Consider the following 27,254-nt stretch of genomic DNA (forward strand, 5'->3'; position numbering starts at 1 on the left):
CTCCGGGTGAGTAGTGCGCTATATAAATGCTTTGATTGATTGATTGATTGATCTACATAAGCAGACATGCTCCAATGGAATCCCAGCTCCGATTCAAATCAAAACTCTCTTGGTAAAGGAGACGTTGAGGTAAAGATGAGCTGCTGTCCTCGTCAACTCTGGAGCACTCAATTCCGAACACCGGTGTATTCAGTAAAATTGCAAAGTGGACTTTTCTACCCTTCACCACAGTACTGACAAATTAGATCTGCCAAGTGGAAAGTTAACAATGAGTTTTGAGCTCAGCCTCGGAGTTTCAACGCATTTAAGATGGCGGAATGGTCATGGAGCAGTAGTGTGATTTAGCACATTGACAGTGATGCATGTATTAGAATATTTTGCTTAAGAAGTTCTTATTTTTTCAGGAATCCAGACTTGTTTTTTACATGTTCGAACTTAGAAAGTGAATTCATGGCAAGGCACAACAAACTGGAGCAGCTCGAGGAAAGACTTGAATAAAGAAGGCAGAAAACGAGGGGCATGGCAGATGAATTAACCCCCCAGAAATGCACCACGTCTTTGAAGCATTTTGCCATGGGTGAAAGTCGTATTCGGAAATCCATTGGCTCTACGGGAAGCCAAAAAATCCTCAGAGTTTTGCTAGCTCTCCTCTTTAATGACAGGAAAACTCCTTCCTCAGTTTTTTGTTTTATTCCTGTGCTTCGCCCCTAAACATTCTTAGCACTGTAATTTTCAAAGACCATAGCTCTAAACTAGTACTGAAGTTCCTCTTTTTACAACGAATATTGATTGCAACGTTTTAGACTGTAGGTTACTGGTCTTTTATCTCAAACGAAATCGCAAAACAAGGGTCACTTAAGGAATAATAATGATTTGCTCGTTTCTAGTCCTTCGCTTGGAAAAGGTATGGTTGCCAAGTATAATGGGACGATGCAGGCGAACTATAGAAAGATCCTCAACTTTGAGTTTTCAACGAAGTGAAGAGAAAATGTAAACAGGTTAAAGTCACGGTGCAGAACAACGAGTGCGAGACCGGAAGCCCAAGGTTTGAAACTTCGCAGGGTGTCCTTCCAGGTGTCGAGGCCCGCGTGTAGTCTGCCAGGGGCTGGTTGAAAGCCGAGGTCCGGTCTGAGATGCTGCCCGACGGTTCCGGTGTATGAAGCCTCTCTGAAGCCTGCCGCCTCGCCGCGCCGCGCCGCGCCACCCAGAAGCCTCCCGGCGCCTCTCGCCGCCAGTGACGGTGTGGATGAACCGAAAGGCGGCGACAGCTGCAGCGCTATTGTCTGCGGGCCGCGCCCTTCCCTTCCTGGTCTTGGCCTGGCCTGCGGCATCCTCCTCCCCGTGTGCGCGCCGCGGCTCTCCTGTCCTACCGCAGCCCCGCTCCCGCGATACTTCACGTCCAGAAGTAAACCGACATAGAGTTTTGACAAGTTTTTTCTTTTTTTTGAAAGGAGGAGGAAGAGCAGCAGCAGCAGCGCGCGAGGACCGCCCGGAATCCGGGGCGGGGCCCAGGAGACAGCAGCATCCAGAGGAGGGGCGGTGGCGGCCGCGGGGAGGGAGGGCTGCAGCCGAGCAGGGGGAGGCGCCCTGTGCAGACAGCCTTTCGCGGTCCTTCCTTTCCTTCTCGCAGCCGCTTTCTTTAAAAGGCAGGAGCCGCGGCAGAGAGTGAGTGTGTGTGGTATTCAGTTCAGGGTCAGAGGCGGGAGCTGTAAGCGCGGCGCTGTCAGAAGAGGCGGACGCCGCTGCCGGCCCCTCATCCCTGCCCGGTCCATGTGCGCAGGGGCGCGGAGGGCGTCTTTGTGTCTGAGCATCTGCCCTTCCCCGCCCGGGCTCTGAGCGCGGGATGCTCCCGCGGGAGGCGTGCTGAGCCGGCTCAGGTGTGCAGCAGGAGGCGCAGCTGTGTACCTGCGGCGAGGGGAGGACGGGAGAGGAGGCGCACCGCATCGCAGAGCTCAGGAGCAACCGCCGCCGCCGCACCGGCAGCATGGAGGAGCCGGGCAGCGCGCAGGCCCCGCTGGCCCCGGGCGAGGAGGAACTGCTGGCCGTAGGCGCCGGCGACGGGCCCAACCGGCCCCTCGGACCCACGCCCAGCCAGAGCCGTTTCCAGGTGGACCCGGTGACGGAGGGGGGCGCCCCGAAGGCCCGAGACGACGAGGCCAAGGGCCGGTTTCATGTCAACTTCGTGGACCCGGCGGACCGGGACAGCGGCGGTGACTCCCCGGAGCCCCCGGCGCACGGCGGGGTGAGCTTCCAGAACGGGGACACGGCGCTGAGCGAGGCCGGCAGCCAGCACTCGGGCGGGCAGCATCACTACTACTATGACACGCACACGAACACCTACTACATGCGTACCTTCGGACACAACACCATCGATGCCGTGCCCCGCATCGACCACTACCGGCACACTGCCGCCGACCTGGGCGAGAAGCTGCTGCGTCCCAGCCTGGCCGAGCTGCACGACGAGCTGGAGAAGGTGAGGCTGCGACCGGGGATGCGGAGGGTGGATGATGGAGGGATGTTGAGAGCGATGGGGAGGTCACCCGATGGAGGCAGAGACGCGGGCCAGGTCTGTGCGCATTGGATGCTCCTGGAGCATCGTGTGGGTAATGTGTAAAGTGAATTCATGACAGACAAGGGACTGGAGGACCGGCGCAGAGCGAAGTGACACGGCCAGGCGAAGGTAAGTAGGATGCTCAGTAGTAGAGGCACAATACCGAGCATAGCGATATTTTGGTGTAGGTTGGCTAGAGGATGGCAGTGCCACGCATAGGTTATGAGTCCTGTAAAGGTGGGCGTAGAATCTACCCTAATCGTAGAGGATGAGGGGTTATCTTGTGGTCAGGAATGTGATATGTCTAACACCTCCTGTTTGAGGACACCTCAAAGTGTGTTTGAACCTGCCACATAGCCAGAATGCAAGGGTGCATTAGACTTGCATTGGGACGTATGTGCATAGTAGCGATACGGTATATGTAGTGTCAAACGCAGTACATGCAACGTGGGCAGGAGGTACCGACCTGAGTTTGTTGTTAATGCAGTCGTGTAAGTGCAAGGCCATGTCCTAGAATGTGGATGATCCGATTGTAGAAGTTGCAGAATAAAGGGGTCGCCTCATGTTTTGCTGATTGCATGGGGCATGAAGGATCCTGATGGTCAGGGCAGCTATCGTTTCATTTGAGTGTAATGGGATGTGCACACTTATCGCATTGATGACCGAGCATGTGCAGGGTCACGTGTGTGTGTTTGCATCTGTGAGTTTGTTCATGGGCTCTATTTTTTTTTATAAAATTGCACGGTGTGTGCAAAGTCCTCCAGGGACAACATAGAGCAATTGAGTAGGACGTTTACTATTTGTTTAAAATGACTAGTGAGAATTCTGCATAGTTATTCATTTCTGAAGTGACAGCACTGACATGGCATCCGGTGGCTCGTTTACTGTGTTCTCTTAGAGTTAGATTACTGTCAATAGGTCAGCAATGACCATGCGATGTAATTGCTGATGCACACAATAGCCAAGTGCTGTTGGTTGCTGGAAGAACATTCTGATCAGTGTAAAGGTTAAGTAACTACTTAATGAACGCTTCTAACTTGATACCTGTTGTTTGTGCTCAGGCATTCATGCTGTTTGCTAGTGGTTTGGTGCATTTTGTTGTCGGTGCAGTTCTGTAATTTTTTTTAAATTGCTTTACTTGATCTGCACATTGCCCATGACTCTGTTATTACTGCAAAATAGGCCACACTGCGTTTTGGGGAGCAGCAGGAGAAGAGTGACCCTACATCTAAATATTCGCCTGTTGTAGTTCAAAACAAGTGTCAATATTGCTTAATGAGGGAGACCTTTTGAGGGATGAGGAATGTATTTTGAGTAGCGATTACAGATTTGTTATTCGCTCTATCCTTTATTTTTTGCTGTAACAAGACTTTGTTAGGTGTTTGGTTCATCTCTGTCGCACTATCGGGTCACTAAATGCCCTTGCTCCATCTAAACCTATATGTTCACAGCTCCATGATCCTAAAATGAGCGAGAATCTTTTATCAATGAAGCTTTCTTTACTCTTTTGTCTAGTCCCGACGTCTAATTGAAGCACTTGTCTGAGTTTTCCCATGCTCTCGGCAGGATGCTAATTTTGAGTTGTGTTGGAAATAACTCGCTGCCGTTAGAAGTCACAGATGACCTTCCCACACCAGTCTCCCAAATGAACTTCCCCGAGCGGGCCATGAAAGAGCTGGGAGTTTTCATGAGCTCATGATTGAGAATTGGCTTATCTCCCTGGAGATCCATCTTCTGCTCACTATTCATAGTCCTTGCATCCGGTTACTTAGCAGGCTCCCAAGGGCCGGGCACTAACGATGCTGTCTTCTATTTGCTTCATTTTTCTCATGGCTTTTTTTCTTTTGTGTCGTGTACACGCACTGCAGTTTGTTTTTAATACTGGAAAGGTTTCATTGTTCTGGCTTGCTATGTGTCACGGTGGCCATATTTCTACTGAATAGGTATAATGGTGGTTTTAGGAAAGGCTTTAAAGTTACTGTATCTTGGCAGTTTTACAAAAATTGTTCCTTTTTGATAAGGATGCATATCTAAAACACAGTTTGCATCTTAGATTAGTATACGTGTAATTTAGGATACTGATGGCTAAAGTTTGATTATAAACAGTTGTGGCTTGTAGATTCTTTGTCCACACTGGATTTGCAAATGTCTTGATTTTTAGCGTTGTCCATTTACTAAGTGCATGACAAAGATACTGAATTCTAGCAGAATGAGCCCTTGCAGCTGCCCCAATGGAACCTTGCAGAAACGCTCTGGTATTTTGCTGGGTACCGAGTCTGCACTGTGTCCGCTGGAGAACAACAGTTAGGCTCACAGCCACTGCAGCAGCAGAGTTATGCATTTATGGTTCAGAATAAATGGAGTAACCAGTTGTGCAGTTCTCATTGTCGGTAATATTTTCTACAGCTGGGCACCATAGCTGCCTGTAGAAAAAATGGACTGATCCTACTGAACATAAAAATGTGGACATGTTGCTCAGTCTCCCAAAGCTTGCATACGTCTTGTTTATAGTCTAATTTCATATCCTTTCTTAGTGTTAGAATAAAGTTACATGTATATAACAACTTTACAAAGCAAGAATAATATTTTGCTACACCCTAACACCACCCCACCCCCAACACTTTAGCTTGACTTGTGGCAATAGGAGTACTGGCCTATAATTTGGTGTTTGATTACTTCTCAATTGAGGCGATTTTTCCCCCCACTCTTTGCATTTGCACAGCGTCGAATCTACTCTCCAGGTGATGTCATCTCAACAGCAACCTCTTACCTCACCAGCTTCAAGCATTTAGCCAGGTTGGAACACTGCCTGTAATCAATATTTAAGCTTCTCCTGTGACGCAGAGTTCTTGTTAACGCTTGAGGGTGTTGTGACAGTTGTATGATTAATACAACTGTCATAGGTCTTTGAAATGTGACTGGGCATGGACTTGTTGAGTGTTGCTGGGATCACCTCAGGATACCTGGCTGTTAATTCACAGGGTCGCCATGAAGTCCTTGACGGAATACTCTTTTAGCACCACAAGGACACATTTAGATCTCCTCAATCTGTCTTTATTTAGGGGGCCTATGGTGTAAGAAAACGTAGTTACAACTCCTTTTCTGTTACCTCCGCTGCATGCCAAGTGTCTGTTATGTGAAATTGTCACCCTTTGTGTTTGTGGTGTTCCCAGTAAGGGTGGAAGCCCGGAGGGAGGGAGCGACTTCCCAGGACCACTTATTAAGGGAAGGAACGATTAGTCAGTTAGTATCTGCAGATTCTTTGACACAGTTTTGATTTTCTTACTAGAGTGACACAATTGGCACATATATTTAACGAGCATCTTAACCTAGTCGCTCGATCGAGTACTGAAACATTTTTCAGGTGACAAGAAAAGCAGCCAGTTGAACTTTTAATGCACATGTTCAGAAATGTTCTATCTAAAGTAGAATAATTTTCAAAATGGTGTTAACACGCAAGATAACTGATGCGTGTCTATGAATGGAGCTTTAAAAATACACATTTAACAGTCTTATTTTACATGTCTCAGTTGCCTTTAAAAATAAGTTATCCCTTGTTTTCTTGTTTTTGTCTTAGTGGCGAAAACATAAATGGTAAAATCAATAGTGGAGGGAATTCACATAGTCATTCCCAAATATGCTCTTTTGCAAATATAAATACCCATGCAATTTTACTAGGAGTATAAGTGGTTGCACACTTGTTTGGAAGAAAGGTGCATTGTGCAGGTTTTTCTACCGAACCACAGAGCAGCTAGTTGTTCTTGAGGCGACAACGTTTTTAAATGCAGAGTATTATCTTTGGTTGGAAATCCTGTACAAGGAAGGAGTTAGGTGGGCAAGAACACTACTTTAAATTTAGCACCCTTTCATGTTTTAGGATACTTTTGTAGAAATTCCTGCCAACATTCCAAGCTGTAAATCCTCTACCCTTGCGATGGAATTTTCCTGGCAGCATATCTAATCAGTTAGAAATAATTGCATTAAAACCTGCTACCATTTATTTACAACTGCTGCTGTACACCCCACAAACACGTTCTAATTGAATTACAAGCTGGATTTGCTCATGACTTGGAAAATCCGTTCCAACCCGGCAAGAAGGTAATCCAGTTGCAAAGTAAAATGGTGACTATGCTCTAACAAGGATTCGGGTCTGTCCTGAGTTAGACCTCTTGCTTTCTTTGCTAGTTGTCTCCCTCCTACCAGCCATGACATGCTATACATAATTGTACTCCCTTTGAGCATCACAGCTAGGAAGCAGTAGTTTTACAAAAGCACTTGGCGCTTATGTTTACTTATCGTGTTAACCATCCGAAGCCATTTTTCAACTGCTGTGACTTTTTAAGTGGAAAACTACTTAAAGTGGCTTTGTAACAGTTAAAGTGCAGACATGTGGTTGTGGTATTATCCAGCACAAGTGCAGTCTTTTAAAGCGTGCAGAAAGTCCATGTAAATTACATGGAGACAAAGAGCTGACACGGAAAATGAGGATACACTGCAATGTAAACCAGAGTAAAGCTGGAGATTCAAACAAAGTGGTAAAATTGAGACACTATGCGCATGGCTGCCCTTACAATATTTAAATTCTATTTCTCGTTGTAACACCCTGATTGCACATGGCAAAAGACTTTTATGCAAGTAGTCACTTGCAAATGAACATTTCTGCATTTACCATGTACTCTTAGTGCTAGTTTACTACACAGCACACCCTGTATACCTGTAGACTTCCCATAGTAAATACAAAAGCTCAAGACTGCTTCATATTTTAATTCATCCAGCAGAAGTGAGAGGGATGTATCTGGACATGTAAGGAAGCACAATACATCATCCGCTAAGAGTGGTAGTTTACAATGCTCTCCATCTACCTCGAGCCCTCGCATCCCAGGGTTTGTTTCTAGTCAATAGACTAGTACCTCCATTGTGAGTGCAAACATTAATGGGGACAGAGGACATCCCGGTCTGGTACTCCTGCAAAGGGGACTTTGCGGGTAAAGGGCACCATTGACTCCTAATACTTGATGTTGGGTTTTCGTAATAGGCCAGCAAATAGGTAATCATATGAGGAACCTCCACATTTTGAGATGACTCTGAGTGAAACTGCCCATCAACCCGGTCAAAGCCTTCCCTGCATCTAGCGTGAGAATGATGGTCCGTTCTGGTACATCAAACACTTTCACCGACTGCATTACATTATCCCGAGCCTGTCTGTTCCTAATGAATCCCTTTATATTTAACATTGTGTAGTTGATTGTCTACTGTAGCCCACTACATTCAAGGGCAATTTGCATCAACAGGAATTGAATTAATAAGTTAAGTAGTAACAAAATGAGACTTTACCTTTAATTAATTTACCATAGTTTAAGATATCTGAAACACAGAATAATGGCTAAGCCCAAACATGTAAAAAAAAAAATGGCACAGAAATCTGAGGACAAGATACCTGCCCCAACATGGGTCCCCTGCTGACTGCAATTGGACTCGTACTGCAATTCCGCAGTGATTCTTCAGAGACAGAACCGTCTTTGGGTTTATTGTGGATCCTCTCTATAGCATCCTGGTCTGTTTTTTTTTGGTTTTTTTGCGCCTCAGCTGTTATATATATATATATATATATATATATATATATATATATATATATATATATATATATATATATATCCCTGTTTTGCTCCTCGCTATTTGAAGTGGAGGGAAAATAACGATGGACTGGCACGCAGCCCCCTCTAATAAGCAATGGCTGACATTGAGGCATTCCACCTGTCTCTTTTTTCCGTCTTGCAAATCAAAGCTAGAAGTTGAGGAAATTGGTTTTGCAATGACTCTTGTTCGTTTGCTCTTAAAGATACAGTATTTGTAGGGTTCTGTCAATGGTTAAAGCTGGACATGCAGAATGTATTTCCCAGTTGTATTTAATTCTTGAAGTTTTTCGTCTGCAGTAAGGTACTTGAACAACTGGCAACAACACTGAATAACCAAGTTTCACTAATGCTCTAATAAGGTGTTACAATTTGATGTATTCAACATCTGAGTAATCCAATCCAGGCTATGTTGTCATCTTAAATGGGAATCTCCCAGCTTTACCAAAGTTTGACGGTCAATTGACTTAAATTGAGGAGTAGGCAATTAAGACCACTGATTTACCTTATTGTACCAAATGAATGGTATGCAAGATAGGCTTCAAAATACAGTCTTGACTTTGAACATGTTTCTGAAGGTCAAGACACATGAGTTTTTATGGTACATTGCCTTCTAAACTTCCTACCTAAGCCAAAACTTGGATTTTCAAAAGGTAATCCAGAGGGCAGAAGTTATTCTTTAGGATTTTTTTTTTGCCCCAATCAGTTTTTCTCCTGAAAATATTCAAAGCCATTTAAGTATATTCCACTATCGGGAAATGAAAGCTGTTTAAAGAACATGAGTGCAAAAAAGTAAAGACTGGAATGATTAAAATTTGTATTTGAGACGATACCATTTAACAAACTGTCACTCCTAGTACATGCTAATGAAGTTCTATAGCCACATGCCTGCTCGTGAATGTTATTTCTGATGCATTTAGAACAATAAATGGAGTGTTTTTCTAGAAGTGGTAATAAAGGGAGGATTTATATAATTAGTATTAATCAGAGGTTCATAATTTTTCTTTGCCTATTCTCAGTGCAACATTATAGGCTACTCTAGACCTTTTGAGCGCAGCCCTATTTTTTGGTTCAACACTGGGACTAATTTGCAAAATGTTTTCTTTGAGTTGTCTTACCCTGAATTGTTATTTAATCCCAAATCTCTGGAAGGCCTACTTAATCAGACCATTCTACAAATATTTGTTTCTGAAACGAAACATGCGATTTCCTAGGAACCTGCTATGGTTATCACTAATGGATTTTCACAGGTTGTGTCTAGTCTGTTTGGGTGAGCAGCATTGTTGTTCAAGGTAGGTGTTAGCACTGTTAACAATAAATGGTTTGCCGAAAAACCGAAGATGCAAAAAGACATGCACTTTCTCAAGTGTTACCTTTATGGAAGGTATGAACACTAGTTTTGAGGACAAAACTAATGATTTTAATTTTCGTGTGTGTGTGTATATATATATATATATATATATATATATATATATATATATATATATATATATATATATATATATATATATATAATCGTTTTCACTGTTTGCTCACCAGTGCACATACATTACTATGGAAATTATGCTGTATATCGGCCATTGGTTCCATTGACCTCAAGAGCAACACCTTATTTGAAACAACTGAGAGAGCGATAATTACGCGGCAGCACCGCCGCAACGAAGGCACCCGTACGCGAGTGCGCCTAATCGGTGCAAACGAGTGGAATTTGAACCCAGGCTGCACCGCCACAGGGAGAAGCCTGCCAACGGAACTTCATGGCCTTATGGTCGGAGGACGCCCGACGTGAGGAATGGAAGAGCGGGTAAACGATTCTCAATCTTAAATGGCGCATTTAATCCAGCGTGAGTGGCAGAACGAGGGGGATAAAATCAAGTCCTCCTTTGCAAAAAACAAAGCATAAACGATGTTTAAGGTGCCGGCACGCCGGGAAGCGGCGCAAGATATGTTCATAAAAGAGATACCATTGCAACATGTGCCAAGCAATAAAGATACTGGGGCAAACACAAATGTGACAGCAACATTTAATACACTAGAACAAGTGTATGAGAGAGAAATAGGAAAATGGTGGGAGGTAACCTCCCTCCAAAGCTATATCTATGTGGAACGAGTCCCGAGAGGACTGAGGATTTATACTATTCCGGCGTACGAAAACCCAGATCCTCAGTTTTTGGACGCATGGGCAGAGCATATAGCGCAATCATGCAAGAGGATGCTAGTGATATTAGTACAGTTTGTGTGGAGTGACCGAGATAAAGCCACGCAAGAAATAGAAAAACTGGAAGCCGAAATAGATGAAGAAGAGAAGAAGAAAATTGAGGAACTTAGAGAAAACATGAAAAAACGCTTGTTGAAATATAAATCTAAAATCAAACAACGAAAACAAAAAAAATTTGAAAGGGATGCTCGTGACTATGCCCAAGGTAGAGTCCTAACGTTTGCCCAAAAATTTGAAGGAACCAGGAAAGAAGTGGCGTCCAAACCACCCCCGCCGTGATGACAGCCAGGGTGGAGACATCAGAGTCTGAAGTAACTGGTGAATCCTCTGGTGATGATGCCGCAACGACCTCAACGTTCAAGAAGACCCCTTTTCAGGAGGAATTCCGAGTCATGCATCAGACATGGCTAAGAGGGGGGAAAAACAAACCCCAAGAGGGAACAAAAGGCCGACCAGGAGGGGAGGATGGATAAGGTGGACAAAGCACCCCGCAAAGAGTAACCCGCAGAAAGAGGTGCAAGAGATGGACCTAGAAAATGTGACCATTGTCAACTTAACATCCAGAGCATTTACCACAGATGAAAAAACAGTGTTGAAACTGGGCCTCACGTTCTGCCCTTCATCCAACATGGACTATACTCAGACTAGAATCTATTTAGTGGAGAAGTGTGGCTCAATGGTTAGAGCGGCAGACCCTGATGCAGAGGTCTTGCCAGGGACCAGGGTTCAATTCCCGCCTCGGCGGGTCTTGGGCTCAATTTCTTCGGACCTGATAATTCTCGCCTCGGTGCCTAATCTAATCATGGGTCCCACTCTTCAACTCTGGGCAATAGTTTGCTTAATCTCCACAACAGCCCCAACAGCGCTAGGATGCCTGGCTTCACCTTTGGGGTGCCCAGGAGTGGACACTTCACAGGGAAAAGGCCAGGAAGGATACCACAGCGGTATGCGTACATCGCCTAGATGCCTCAGGGTATAAGTGCGCTATACAAGTATGAAGTTTACAGTTTTTACAGTTTATTTATTCAAAATGACCAGAAAGCTTAAACTGCATAAATACTTTAAGACAAGACCTAATGCGTGTGACAAAAGGAAACCACAAAGAGCACCCACGGAAACCGATGGAAGAACAGGGGAAGATCTGAGCACTTGGGAAGCAATGGTAACAATTGCTGATGAAGTCATAAACACCAACACGTCGACATTGAACACAGTAGAAAGAGCATCTAGATTGGGGGTGGAACAAGAAAGACGCTAGTCCCTTTAAACCTGCATCGCAATTTCTATCTCGACTACCAATGGATGCGATTGATGTGTTCTCAGAAGCAGTAACTAAAGACTTGCTGGCATTAAGAACCAGGGCAAACAACAAACTGGACCAAAATCTGACCAAAGGACAGAAAGAGGCATTGAAATCGATACAAGATGATAAAACAATCCTATGCAAGCCCTCAGATAATGGGGGAAACATCGTGTTACAGATGAGAGATGCCTATTGTACAGAGGCATAAAATACAAAAAGCACCCATGCACATCACATCCAATCACTTTTATCCCAGTGCCTAGTGCACAAAGCTTCAATGCAAGTTCTTTTTCCAGTTACTCCTTCTCAATCCAAAAGAATCACGTAGTGTAGACAAAATACTTTATTTCTTTTCTTTTTTTTTTTAATTCAAGTACTTCACAGGCTGTGAAGCACTTGAATTTAAAAAAAAAGAAATAAAGTATTTTGTCTACACTACGTGATTATTTTGGATTGAGAAGGAGTAACTGGAAAAAGAACTTGCATTGAAGCTTTGTGCACAAGGCACTGGGATAAAAGTGATTTGATGTGATGTGCATGCGTGCTTTTTGTATTTTATGGATATGATATTCTGTTACACCATTGGTGAAGAGACTGTCTAATTGTTAATGCCTTAGGTGGATAAGCACTCTGCGCCAAATTTGCACTCAATAGTTGGATGATCTGATATATGATTTGGATATATAAAAAGAGACTAAGTGTGATGTGCATATCATTTATAGCAAATCTGCCTTCTTGTATGCTCATTGTACAGAGGCATATAGGGAACTTTCGGACGAAACATGCTATAAAAAAGTTAATAGAATGTTTTATCAAGACAATATTTCCAAATATGAAGATTTGATTAAAATGTGGTATAACACGCAAATGTCGGACACGGAAGAACTTTTGTTTTTGAGATGTTTTAACCCTATTGTTTCCATTTTTTTTATCACATTCCCAAAATTCATAAAAATGCACAGAGACCACCTGGGAGACCTATTGTGTCTTCCCAGGGTAGTCTCACAGAATGTTTGTCTATTTTCATTGATCACTTCTTATTTGACCTGGTAAAGGAGTTGCTGTCATAAATAAAAGATTCAAGAGATTTTTTTGTCACATGGAAAGGATATCATGGCAAGATGAAAATAAAATGATTGTGTTAGACATAACTAGTCAATATACCTCTATTGATCACGAACATGGTTTACATGCAATCTCATTTCTTGGCAAAGAGGGCTTTGAGATTCAGTATGTATAATGATAATGAAATGTTGTTGCAGTTTACAGAATTCTGCTTGAAAAATAACATCTTTCTATTCGGAGAGGAATATTTCTGGCAGTCGTCGGGAACAGCGATGGGCACCTGCTTTGCCCCAGCTACGCAAATTTATTCATGGGCTGGTGGGAAAAGCGCAGGTGTCCAGCTCTCCGGAAGGGAAGATCTGGCTGTCTAAGATCATAGCTTGGTATCGTTGTATAAATGCTTTGTGTATAATATGGAACGGGTCAGAGGAATCTGCCAGGGAGTTCATCATCTATCTTAACCTCAACATGGTCAATTTTTAATATTCACGGGGGAAATTAGCAAAGAAACTGTTAATTTCTTAGACTTGCAAATTAATGTCATTGAGGGGAAACCATGCATGTCCCTTTATCAGAAGCCCACGGCGGGTAACTCCATTTTACACGCTGCTAGCAGTCGTCCTCCAAGACTGAGTATCCCCTAAGGGGAATTCTTGCGTATCAAAAAGAATAGCACTAAACAAAGTGACTTTGAGAAAGCAGCATGGGAAAGCCAGCAAAGGTTTAAAAAGAAGGGGTATGGCGAAGACCTGGTCAATAGAACATTGGACAGAGTCACTATTATCCCCAGAAAAGATCTGTTGAGAGAGAAAAAGCCAAAGAAGTGAAGAATGATGAGAAGTCAAAAATCAGATTAATCACACCGTTCTCAGGTAATGCCAATCAACTCAGGAGGATTCTTAAAACAAATAGGCACATACTAAAAAACAGTGTATTCGGTCAAGATATACCTGCCCAACCACTAATCACCTTTAAGAAGGCCAGATCTTTGATAGATACCCTGGTACATAGTCGTCTGGAAGCTTTGCCGAGGCCAGTGTGAATCTTCAAAGAGATGAGGGTTCTACCCATGCAGTAAGCGCAAAGCGTGTGTAGGAAGTAGGAGAACCCTAACATGTAAACTACCAGGACAAAAAACACCAAGAATTATAAACCAATTTCTGACATGCAATTCCTCCCATGCAGTATACTGTCTGTTATGCCCATGTGGGCAGAAGTACATTGGGAGCACGATCCATCCATTGAAAATTCCAATCTTAGAACATATGAGAACGATTGCCAAAAATGATGCCAATTATCCTGTGGTGAGGCATTTTGCAGAGCACCGTCCAAGCATTAGGGATCTATTGCGTTTCTATGGATTGGATCAGGTACCTCCCAATGTACGTGGAGGTGACAGGACCAAAAAGCTAAAGAGGCTGGAGTCTATATTTATCATCGTACTGGAAACAAAAAATCCTAAAGGTATGAACAGTGGGGAGGAGATGGCGGTACATCTAGGAGAATAAGTCTTTGTGGTGTAAGGTCTAGTATGATTAACAATTATCAGGATAAGAAAATCTTGATGCACCGTTTGGTAAGGAATCAAAAGAGAAGACTATCATGGTGAAATCCGAAGTGATGATGAGGGAATATTGCTCAAACTTAGATGATAAAAGCGGATTCACGGCGTGATTTTTTTAAAAGTAAGGTGTTGCTCTTGAGGTCAATGGAACCAATGACCGATATACGGCATAATTTGCATAGTAATGTATGTGCACTGGTGAGCAATGGGGAGGTCAATGACGGTAGTTGGAGGCACCCGATAGACGGCGTAATATAAATGAATTCATAAATTGTGAGCAATTAAGATGCATGAATTTGATTATTCACAGAATACAAGGTCTATATATATGAAATAAGATGTTATTATCAATCAACATATTTGTAGAGCGCGCTACTCACCCGCTAGGGTCTCAAGGCGCTGGGAGGGGCAGGGGGCCGCTACTGCTCGAATAGCCAGGTCTTGAGTTGTTTCCTGAAGGAGAGATGGTCCTGGGTCAGCCGTAGTTGGGTGGGGAGGGAGTTCCACGTCTTGGCCGCCAGGTAGGAGAAGGATCTTCCTCCGGCGGTGGCTCTGCGAATTCGTGGGATGGTGGCGAGGGTGAGGCTGGCGGAACGGAGCTGGCGGGTGGGTGTGTAGAATGTGAGGCAGCTGTTGAGGTATTTGGGGCCCATGTCGTGGAGAGCCTTGTGTGCGTGGGTGAGGAGTCTGAACGTGATCCTCTTGCTGACGGGGAGCAAGTGCAGGTCTCTCAGATGGGCAGAGATGTGGCTGTGACGGGGGATGTCCAGGATGAGTCATGCAGAAGCGTTCTGTATGCGCTGGAGTCTTTTCTGTAGTTTGGCTGTGGTTCCAGCGTAGAGGGTGTTCCCATAGTCCAGTCGGCTGGTGACGAGGGTCTGGGTGACCGTTTTCCTGGTTTCGGTGGGGATCCATCGGAAGATCTTTCGGAGCATGCGCAGGGTGTTGAAACAAGATGACGAGACGGCGTTGACTTATTTGGTCATCGTGAGGGAGGAGTCCAGGATGAAGCCCAGGTTGCGTGCATGGTCCGTGGGCTTGGGGGTGGTGCCCAGTGCAGGGGGCCACCAGGAGTCGTCCCAGGCAGAGGGGGATGGTCCCAGGATGAGTACTTCGTCTTGTCTGAGTTCAGTTTCAGACGGCTGAGCTTCATCCATTCCGCGTTGTCTTTCATTCAATCCTGGAGGCTGGCTCTGGCATTGGCGGGGTCGTTGGTGAGGAAGAGTATCAGCTGGGTTTCGTCAGCGTAGGAGATGAGGTTTAGGTTGTGTTGGCGTGCGATGGCTGCGAGGGGGCTCATGTAGACGTTGAAGAGGGTGGGGCTGAGCGAGGATCCTTGAGGAACGCCGCAGATGACTTCGGTGGCCGCGGATCGGAAGGGGGGGAGGCGGACTCTCTGGGTTCTTCCGGAGAGGAACGAGATGATCCACTCCAGGGCCTTCCCTTGGATAGATTGTATAGATTTTAACCATTCCAATATGGCGGCTTCATGAGGAAAGTCCGTCTTTTTCATGTCCACGAAAGTCACTTGATCCGAAAACCACGATTGTCGATTGTGTATAAAAAAAATAATGCCGGTTTTAAGGTGTGCGTGTAAAACATTTAACGAAGGCGCTTGCTGAAACGCGTCATGTTTTGCTAAAGCAATAAAAACGGACGAACAAAACGAACCCCGGGAGTGCCTATCTTCTTGTTGAAACAACGGAGAAGGAGCGATTTATATATAATTGTGTGTGTGTATATGCAATATATTTTGTTTTATTTTACACACTTTACACACAGGCAATGCGCAATGAGAGCTTTGGCAGCAGTAAAACACTAACACCCATAAACTCCAGGAAGCCTTTTATTAAGCAGATTTAAAGGCAATCTTCACTTTACGCGAAGTGATTGTGAAGCTTTGTGATAGGTTTAAATAAACATGTGACAGTTTAAAAAAAAATAATAGTGAAAACAGACTTTCGCTGTTGTGCAACTCATATGATTAAACACTGTTTAAAAAAACACATACAGATATCGCAGTTTGCTTTTATAATTCAATGCATCTGCTTTTTAACGAGAATCATTCCCTTGCATTAAAGTTCTTTTTGAGTTTCGTTTTGTACAAGCATATTCAGCACATGTCATAATTTTCGGCACTCTTTACACTCTTTACATTCTGCCCCAGTGGGCAATGTATAAATACGAGTTTCAGATTTAGCATTTTCGTCACCATGGACAAAAACAACATGCTTCTATACATTTTCTGTTGCCACACTATCATTTCGAAATTGCTGTCAGTTTATCTCGCCCTAGTGGGCTAAAAACTCAAATTTAATGTTAAGCTCGTAGCTTACAGGCACGGACCTCACGATACCTCCCAAGCAAAGACCACCACACAGAAGATTGTGGCAGAGCAGTGTGTAATGGAGTTAACAGTCTAGTAGTTGGGGGGCCGAGCTAGGTGGGCGGAGGGGAAGAGGAGGGGTCATGACAGGATGAGGGCAGTTAGAGTAGGGACAGGGTTGATGAAGGAAGCATAGAATAAAGCTCCAGTAATAGTACCCAATTGTGTCTGTGGTTATTTGTAGCGCGATGCTACAACTGGCGACGAGGGTGGGATGACCAAGCCCACCACTCGCAGACCACCAAGAAGACACCCTGTCCCTGGCAACGTCGAAGAAAACGCTGCCAAGTGAAGTCGAGCTGCCGCCCGGGGAGAAGAGGCCAGCAGCAGGGGATCTTGACCCCAGTGACCGTGAGGGCGCCGAGAGAGGCCGCAAGAACGAGCGCTGACTCGCTCGAGAAGAATCAAGCCGATCGCGCCGAAGCGCGACTCACGCCGGAAGCGTGTGCCTCGGGTGAGTCTGGTAAACGCAGAAGTCAGGAGCCCACCCTGACCCTGCCTCACACCCGAGAGCGGAAGAGAAGTGCCCCAGCGTAGAGAACTCCGTCCCCAGAGGCCCGCTGGTGAGCGCCGTCAAGCGCCTTGAAGTCCGGGCTTGAGTGCCCGTCGATGTCGGAAGACCTCACGCTTGATGCATGAGCTTTGGCGCGCTGTCGCAAGGAGAAACGCGGGAATCTGCAGGACAAGGCGGGAGCCCACCCCAACCTCACCTGGTAGTAGCCGCAGTTGGAGAAAAGCAGATCCTGACGTGTGCTGCTCTCTGGAGCTGTCCGCCGGTGAGTCCAGAGTGAAAGAGGACCGAGTGATCCAGGAGAGAAAGCCTCGTGTGCGTGCAGTGACGGCGGCCATCTTGGAGTCAGGCACTTTTCAAGACAGACCTCTTGATCAGCATAGAGTGGCCATTTTGAAGTCGGGCATACAGCAACAAACAAGCATTGACAAGAACAAATAAACAAGCATTGACGAGAAGAAACAAATAAGCATTGACAAAGGCAAATAAACAAGCATTGGCGAGAAGCAACAAACAAGCATTGACAAGAACAAATAAACAAGCATTGGCGAGAAGAAACCAACAAGCATTGACAAAGGCAAATAAACAAGCATTGGCGAGAAGCAACAAACAAGCATTGACAAAGACAAATAAACAAGTTTTGGCGAGAAGCAACAAACAAGCAGTGACGAGAGTAAATAAACAAGCATTGGTGAGGATAAACAAAGGACAGTGACACAATGGTAACCCCCAACACCTCACCACAGCGGAAGCCCCTTGTCGCAGGAGGATCACACCTGCGAGCTCCGGAACCTCTGACTGACCACGGGAGGGATTATGGGCCCCAAGTGGCAAGAATGGTTAGAAGACTTCGAAGATTATATCGAGGGATCCAAAGTGACGGAAGACAAAGAGAAGTTAATCGCCCTCCGTAATCTAGCAGGCTGAGAAATAAGCAAAATTATCAAGGACCTTCCGCCTGCAGATGTGGGAACATACGACAAAGTACGTGAGGGACACCCCCGCGCCGCACGGCCACCAGCTGCTGCGTGTGCCCCTTGCCTGCCTGTGCCTCGCTGCTGCCTCGTTTGCCGGGTGCCGCCGCTGCGGTTGTTTTTGCCCTTGTTTTGACGAGAATTTGTGCCTGCTTGTTCTAATCTGATTTCTCCCTTGTTTTTGCGAATACTTGTGCCTGTTTTGTTTTAATCTCTTTTTCCCCGTGTTTTGCCTTTCCTTCCTTGTTGCCCTCCGCCCTCCCTTCCCGCCAACGCCGCTTTTCCCCGCCCTTTTTCTATTCTGTACCCTCCCCGCTCCCGCCTCCCAGCTGCTCCGCCCACCCGCGCACTTCGCCTTAAATGGCGACCGTGCGAACGCGCAGCGGGCGCGCCGATTGTGCGCCGAAGGCGCGCCAAAGGTAAGCCCGTCTGCGCCCATCCGCGCCTGGACCGCGCCCAGGGCCAGGACCCCTGGACCTCGACGATCCCGACCGACCCGCAGGACGTACTCAGCCGCCACCCTCAGCGCACTCAACACCGGCCGACGCCCAGAGTGCCACCAAGCCACACCACGACGCACCCAGGGACCCTTCAGCTGCCACGCCTGCAAGTTCTCCTGCACCCGGACCTGCCTCGCACCAACACCCGCCAAGTCGAACTCCAGCAGCACCCACCTCAAGTGCATCCTGATCAACACCCGCTCCGTCCACAGACACGCCATCGAACTCTGGAACCTCCTAGACGCCACAGCCCCTGACGTTGCCTTCCTCACGGAGACCTGGATGAACGCCTCTTCAGCTCCCGACATCGCCATCGCCATCCCAGAGGGCTACAAGATCGTCCGGAGGGACCGAAACGCCAACCAGATGGGAGGAGGCATCGCCATCATCCACAGGAACACCATCCGTCTCACGACCAGCACCGACAACACCCTGACCAGCGCCGAACACCTGCACTTCCAGATCCACACCAACCCGAACACCACCCTCAGAGGCACACTGATCTACCGACCCCCTGGACCACGCACACAATTCAGCGAGGACATCGCCGACTTCGTCAGCCCGCATGCCCTCCCCTCCGCTGACTACATCCTCCTGGGAGACCTCAACTTCCATCTGGAGAACAACAACGACCGCAACACCACCACCCTGCTCGACAACCTCGCCAACCTTGGACTCAAGCAACTGGTGTCCACCCCCACCCACCTCGCCGGACACACCCTCGACGCTGTCTTCTCTTCCAGCACAGACATCGAGTTCAGCCACGCCACAGAGCTTCAATGGACGGACCACAGTTGCGTCCACTTCACCTTCAAGAGAACGACGACCCACCAACACCAGCAACAGGCCGCCCGCAGAAGCTGGAACAAGATCACAGCAGACCAGCTCGCCACCTCCCTGAGCCAGCACCCTCCTGCCAGCTCAGCGAACCCCAGCCAGGCCGCCGACAACCTCACGGAGTGGATCAGCAACTGCGCGGACGAACTCGCCCCTCTGAGGACCCCGCCTAGCAGACCCGGCAGCAAGAAGGCCCCATGGTTCACCAACGAACTCAAGAGCTCCAAGAAGAACTGCCGAGCCCTCGAGAGTCTGGAAAAGGGAACCGACACCGGACAACAGGACCTCCTACAAACTTGCCACCCGGAAACACCACCAGCTGATCCGCGCCGCCAAGAAAACAGCATTTAAGGACCGGTTGGACAACAACGCACACAACTGCAAGGAACTCTTCAACATCGTGAAAGAGCTTTCCAACCCCAGCGCAGGAAACAACGACGTCACCCCATCGCAAGACCTCTGCAACTCCCTCGCTTCATACTTCTACAACAAGATCACGGACATACACAGCAGCTTCAACAACCAACCAACGCACACCATGACCGAACAACCACCCCCCACCACCATCCTCCACGCCTGGACCCCGATCAGCACCGAAGACACCATCCGCACAATGAACTCCATCCACTCCGGATCACCGACCGACCCCTGCCCTCACCACGTCTTCAACAAGGCCGACGCTGTCATCGCACCCCACCTGCGAGACATCATCAACACATCCTTCGACACCACCATCTTCCCGGAGAGCTGGAAACACGCCGAACTCAGCGCTCTACTCAAGAAACCAACAGCGGACCCCACCGACCTCAAGAATTACCGCCCCATCTCGCTTCTCCCGTTTCCAGCCAAAGTCATCGAGAAGACCGTCAACAAGCAGATGGCCGCCTTCCTCGAGACGAACGGATCCCTCGACCCCTCACAGTCCGGCTTCCGAGCCAACCACAGCACCGAGACCGCCCTCATCGCCGCCACCGATGACATCCGAGCCCTGATGGACAATGGAGAAACAGCGGCCCTCATCCTCCTGGACCTCTCCGCGGCATTCGACACTGTCTGCCACCGCACCCTAGTGCAGCGCCTCAGCAACGTCGGAATTCAGGAGAAGGCTCTGGAATGGATCATCTCCTTCCTCGACGGAAGAACACAGAGAGTCCGCCTACCACCGTACAAGTCAGAGGCCTCCGAAGTCATCTGCGGCGTCCCCCAAGGATCATCTCTGAGCCCCACCCTCTTCAACGTCTACATGAGCCCCCTCGCGGCCATCGTACGCAAACACAACCTCAGCATAATCTCCTACGCCGACGACACCCAGCTGATCCTCTCCCTGACCAACGACCCCGCCGCCGCCAGAGCCAACCTGCACGAAGGGATGAAAGAGGTAGCCGAGTGGATGACGATCAGCCGCCTGAAACTGAACTCGGACAAGACGGAGATCCTCATCCTGGGCTCCTCACCCTCCGCCTGGGACGACTCCTGGTGGCCTCCCGCCCTGGGCACCGCACCCAAACCGACAGACCATGCACGCAACCTGGGCTTCATCCTGGACTCCTCCCTCTCCATGACCAGGCAAGTTAACAACGTCTCCTCGGCGTGCTTCAACATCCTACGCATGCTACGGAAGATCTTCTGGTGGATCCCCACCGAGACCAGGAAGACCGTCACCCAGGCCCTCGTCACCAGCCGTCTGGACTACGGCAACGCCCTATACGCCGGTACCACCGCCAAGCTCCAGAAGAGACTCCAGCGGATCCAGAACGCCTCAGCCAGACTCATCCTCGACATCCCACGAACCAGCCACATCTCCGGACATCTGAGAGACCTTCACTGGCTCCCCGTCAACAAAAGAATCACCTTCCGCCTCCTCACCCACGCACACAAAGCCCTACACGACCGAGGCCCGAGTTACCTCAACAGCCGAGTCAACTTCTACGCTCCCAAACGCCACCTCCGATCAGCCAACCACGCCCTCGCCGCCGTCCCCCGCATCCGAAGAGCGACTACAGGAGGAAGGTCCTTCTCCTACCTGGCCGCCAAGACCTGGAACTCCCTCCCTCCCGACCTGCGCCTGACCCAAGACCACCTCTCCTTCAGGAAGAAGCTGAAGACCTGGCTGTTCGAGCAGTAGCGGCCCCCCCCCCCCCCCCCCGCGCCTTGAGACCCTACGGGTATGTAGCGCGCTCTACAAGTGTCACTGATTGATTGAGGCGTTAAACAAGAAATTCCTTCATAAAAAGGAACGTGGACTATGAACGCCATGCGTTTCACCAGGCGCGTCAAGGGAAAGAGGAACCAATGAGTACATTCATTACCCGGTTACGACGGCTGTCGAGACACTGCGAATTTGAAACCTTCTCGCCTGACGCTGCCATCAAATCACAAATCATAACCGGCTGTCACTCTGAAACGCTTAGGAGGCGACTGCTGAGGAAGCCCCATGGACTGGAAGAAATAGAGGAAATGACTCGCGTCTACGACCAAGCGGAAGAACACGCTGCTACCATTGAAACCGGTCACAGTGTAAGTCACGAACAAGCACACCGTGTTCAGGAACGACACAGTAGCAGACGCCAATACTCGCACGAAAAACAGTGGACGCCAAGGCCGTCATCTTGCCAACGACGCTCGGAACATACGAGGAGAGATCCAGGGAGACGAGACCGAAGGCCAGAAAGAACCAGACCATGTTATCGTTGTGGATATGACTATCCTCACATAGATGCTTGTCCAGCAATGGGCCAACGCTGCAGGAAATGTGGGCGCTCGAATCATTTCGAAGCAATGTGCGGAGATTATCACAAAGAAAGGCGAAGTGAGACATCAAGACCATCTCGCTCTGATACCAAGAAGCATCACGTACATGCTGTTCAAGAAGAGCCCATGCGGTCTCCAACCTCATCGCATTCCAGCCGAGAATCATGCAGGTCGCGGTGGGACCGCAGATCCCCGTCGCGTGACTCGAGATCATCATCATCAAGGGACTCTGCCTACACCATAGCATATTTGAACATGATTGCGAATCCTGATCAACTCAAAAGGTACCCGCGCTTAGACATTAATGTGGGAAACCATGTCACTAAATTCGTAATGGACAGCGGGGCTTCGCTGAACTACATCCCAGTCACCGAACACGAAAAAATGATCCCGAAGCCCCCATTGACTTTTGCGCCTGTCCGTGTTTTCACGTGGATGTCAAAAAAACCACTCCAGTGTCTGGGCAAATTCCACACAACCCTCACTTATGACAACGTCACCATACCTGCGGTCATTCACGTCATCAAGGGACCGGAAGCTGACTGCCTGCTCAGCCTCCCCACCGCAGAACGTCTTCGTCTAGTGAATGTTTTATTCAAAGTCTCTGACAACCAAGACTGTGTCAGCAAATTTCCCAGACTGTTCCAAGGCCTAGGCAAACTAAAAGGTTGTCGAATCCATCTGCACATCAACGAACGGGTCAGAACCGTTGCGCAGCACCCACGACGGGTTCCGTTCCATCTTCAAAGTGCTGTCGAGGATGAGCTTCAAGAGCTACTAGCTGCGGACATCATTGAGCGCACAGGTGGCCCGACCCCGTGGGTGTCGCCGGTGGTCATCGTACCGAAGAAAGGGACTCCCAACAAAGTGAGGCTGTGCGTTGACATGCGCCTACCCAACACTGCGATTGAAAGGGAGCAGCACCCTGGTCCGCACCTGAGTGACATGATCGCTGCTCTGAATGGTGCCAAAGTCTTTTCAAAATTGGACTTAAATAAAGGCTATCACCAGCTGGAATTGGACACCAAATCCCGTTACATCACCACGTTTGCAACGCACCTGGGCCTATTCAGGTACAAACGGTTGAGCTTTAGTGTCTCATCCGCTGCTGAGATCTTCCAGGAAGCGATCCGGCAGATAATTCAGCATATCCCCAACACTCTATAGCGACGACATCTTAGTCTATGGGTCGGATGTTCGTGAACACGACATTGCTCTTGATCGCGTCTGTCACGCACTGTTGGATGCCAACCTGACATTGAACAAAGAAAAATGTGAGTTTCATCAGGCCACCCTAAAATTCTTTGGTCACATTTTCTCTGATGAGGGTATGAAGCCGGATCCGGACAAGATTGCAACTCTGAACAACACCAAGAGTCCACAAGAGGTCAACGACCTGAGATCCTTCTTGGGGATGGCCAGTTATTGTGCTCGTTACATTCGTGACTATGCGACCGTCAGCCACCCTCTTCGGAATCTCACCAAACTCGGCCAGCCGTTCGACTGGACCCCTCAGTGTGAACGGGCATTCAAAGACATCAAGCGCGCCGTTGAATCGGCTGATAGCCTCTCGTACTTCAACCCTCACAGGAAAACCGAGATCACGGTAGACGCAAGCCCAGTTGGTTTGGGAGCAATCTTGGCCCAATACGATAACGACTCTGACCAGAGACGGATTGTTGCCTATGCCAGTCGCAGCCTGTCCGATCCTGAGAAGAAGTACTCTCAACCTGAAAAGGAAAGTCTTGCTGTGGTCTGGGCGTGTGAACACTTTCATGTCTTTGTATATGGCAAGCACTTTACCTTGATCACAGATCATCAGGCGCTGGTCACCATCTATGGTAACCCAAGATCCAAAATGCCCCCGAGAATTGAGAGGTGGGGTCTCCGGCTCCAAGAGTACACTTTCACCATAGTTCACAAACCGGGTAAGGCGGAGAACCAGGCTGACTACATGTCCCGCCACCCTCAACCGTCATCTGGGTCCAAACCATCGATTGCTGAGGAATATATCCACTTCGTGGCTGACCAGGCATTACCACCTGCCATTCCCATGAATGACATCCGGGAAGTCACTGCGCAAGACACTGTTCTGCAAATGGTACGCCATCGGATCCAAACCAATCGGTGGAGATACAATCCCCAGGATGAAGACACCGACCCCACAGTCCAGAAAGAGATGCAGGCATTTCGGCATGCATGTGACGAACTGTCAGTCACTGATGACGATGTCATCCTGAGAGGTCAACGGCTCGTAATCCCTAGCCAACTCCGGCAAGGGGTTGTCAACCTAGCCCATGAAGGCCACAGAGTAGTAGTGTCCACGAAACGAGCCTTAAGGGAACGCGTTTGGTTTCCTTTTCTTGACCAGATGGTAGAGTCGACTCTAAAGGATTGTCATCTCTGCCAATTGACTAACAAGAGCAATTCACCGGCACCACTACAGATGACCAACCTGCCCAGCGGAGTGTGGCAGGAAATTGCCATGGACTTCTATGGACCGTTGCCGTCCGGAAAATATGTAGTTGCCATAGTCAACGAATATTCTAGATTTCCCATTGCGCAAATAGTGTCGTCTACAAGTGCCTCCTGCACTCTCAAAGTGCTGGATGAAGTATTTGCAACGTGGGGTGTCCCCAAAGAGGTTAAGACAGACAATGGTCCCCCATTCACTGGGCACGAATTCAGTGCTTTTGCGAAGCACATGGACTTCAAGCACAGGAAGGTCACCCCGCTCTGGCCACAAGCAAACTGCACCGTTGAAAGGTTTATGGCGACAATCAAAAAGACATTTCAGCATGCCACAGCTGAGAAGGAGTTGCAGGTTGCCTTGAATGAGGTCCTCCGAGCGTACCGGACGACCCCGCACTCTACTACAGGACAATGCCCTGCAACCCTCATGCTAGGGCGACCTATGAGAAATCGCATCCCAACATGGGAGGGAGCCTTGCAAGCGGTGTCGCCAAGTCATGACCATCATGACATTGCTGCAACCGACAAACACAATAAGGACAGAATGAAGTCGTACGCCGATGCCAAAAGGAGGGCGAGGTCTCCGTCCGTCCATGAAGGGGACTATGTCCTCGTCAAGCAGGAACAGCAGAAAAAGACTGATTGTCGATTTCGTGATGAGCCACTACTGGTCACCCGACAAAAGGGCACCATCCTGACTGCCGAATCTGACCGACGCCGAATTACCAGGAATGTCTCTCACTTCAAGAGGTATTCTCGAGACACGGATGAGCCACTGACGAGCCCCATTGGTCCACCTGCACCTGAGGAACGTGATCCTTGCGATACAGACAGCAGTAACCATCAGACTGGAGTTTCGCCGACGGTGTCCACAGCCGCCATGTCTCTGCGACTACGTCGTGATATCCAGCCACCAAAAAGACTCATTGAGGAGATGGACTGAGACCATGTTTGTTTTGTTTATTAAGAAAAGGGGAGATGTAATGGAGTTAAGTCTAGTAGTTGGGGGGGCGGAGCTAGGTGGGCTGAGGGGAAGAGGAGGGGTCAGGACAGGATGAGGGCAGTTAGAGTAGGGACAGGGTTGATGAAGGAAGCATAGAATAAAGCTCCAGTAATAGTACCCAATTGTGCCTGTGGTTATTTGTAGCGCGATGCTACTCAGTGCAGACACTTATTTTGGCAAAGAATGTCCCAGGCAAGTGCCCTCCATGACGTGTTTCACTCCTCGTGGGAGCTTGGTCACATGATGCGTCCTTTTTCCATGACGTTTTTTAATGTGATCACAGTGAATAAAGTACACAAATGGCCTTAAAAACAAGGCTCAATGTTTTCCGCATAGAAACAAAGCAAATAGACAATGGCAACAACAATAATATTTCCGCTCTGGGAAAGCATTTTGTTAAATTTGATTATAATCATAATTAATACATAGTGTACTAAAATCACAGTATAACTTGTAAGATCGTATAAAAACATATTGGTCTACATGTGCAAATACGCTGTTAAATAAAGTGCTTAGTGCAAAGTACAACTCAGCATTGAATTCTAGCACAATTCAAAAGACCATAATGCTATTACTTCGTTTACTCTTGGTCTAAATGTGCAAAATACGCTAATTGATAAAGTGCTCAGTGCAAGAGTACAAATCAGCATTCGAATTCCAGCATAGTGCAAGAGACCTTAATGCTGTTTCTGCAATTAGATATGATCAGATATGTTAAGAGCTTGTCCCCTTGAGCGAACTATTTACATGAGAACCGACCTATATCACACACTACTATAGGGATTGTGTATGTTACACAAAATTAATCCTCATTTCAATGCTCATAACAGTGCTTGAATAAGCTGCTGCATATATGGAGTTAACTCTCTGCCATGTACGATGTTCCTACTAAAAGTACTAGTGCATCTACCAAAAGTACAAACTAATCTCATGACAGATGTTCAGTACTACAGGCCGAGTCTAAAACCAATCTAAAATGCAAGTGCAAAATTATATAGACTCTCCATAATTCCAGCCATTTACACAGCAAAGCAATGCACTTGGAGGAACAAGTACAACTATTACTACAATAGCTACCTTTCAAGGACCGAATGAAAGAGAAAATAATGGAACATACCTAACAACTAATACAATGACACCCCAGGTAATTAAAAGTAGAGTTATACCAAAATGAAAATGTGCCTAGTGTCTAATCTGTGCAAAAAAGTGCTGTGCAAACAAAGCTGTGTAAAGTGCATATATTAACTTAACTACATATATATGTGTATATATACGTGTGTATGTATATGTAAATGTGTGTGTGTGTGTATATATATATATATATATATATATATATATATAATGTCTGTGTGTGTGTGTGTATATATATGTGTGTATATATGTGTATATATATATATGTGTGTGTATGTATATATATATATATATATATATATATATATATATATATATTTGAGTAACCTTCCTCGAAGAAAAAGGCAGAGGCCCA

General features: G+C 47.4%; 1 protein-coding gene across 1 annotated transcript in view; it reads left to right on the forward strand.

Annotated features, from left to right (window-relative positions):
- The first annotated feature begins 1,517 nt into the window (after window positions 1-1,517).
- SLC12A2 (solute carrier family 12 member 2) overlaps window positions 1,518-27,254 on the forward strand; it is a 439,949-nt gene continuing 414,212 nt past the window's right edge. The window contains exon 1 of the mRNA XM_078675608.1: window positions 1,518-2,473. Coding sequence (XP_078531734.1) covers window positions 1,985-2,473 — 489 coding nt within the window. The 5' untranslated portion in view covers window positions 1,518-1,984. The remainder of the gene's footprint in view (window positions 2,474-27,254) is intronic.

This window comes from Lissotriton helveticus, chromosome 2_1 (genome assembly GCF_964261635.1).
Source record: "Lissotriton helveticus chromosome 2_1, aLisHel1.1, whole genome shotgun sequence".
NCBI classification, from domain to species: domain Eukaryota; kingdom Metazoa; phylum Chordata; class Amphibia; order Caudata; family Salamandridae; genus Lissotriton; species Lissotriton helveticus.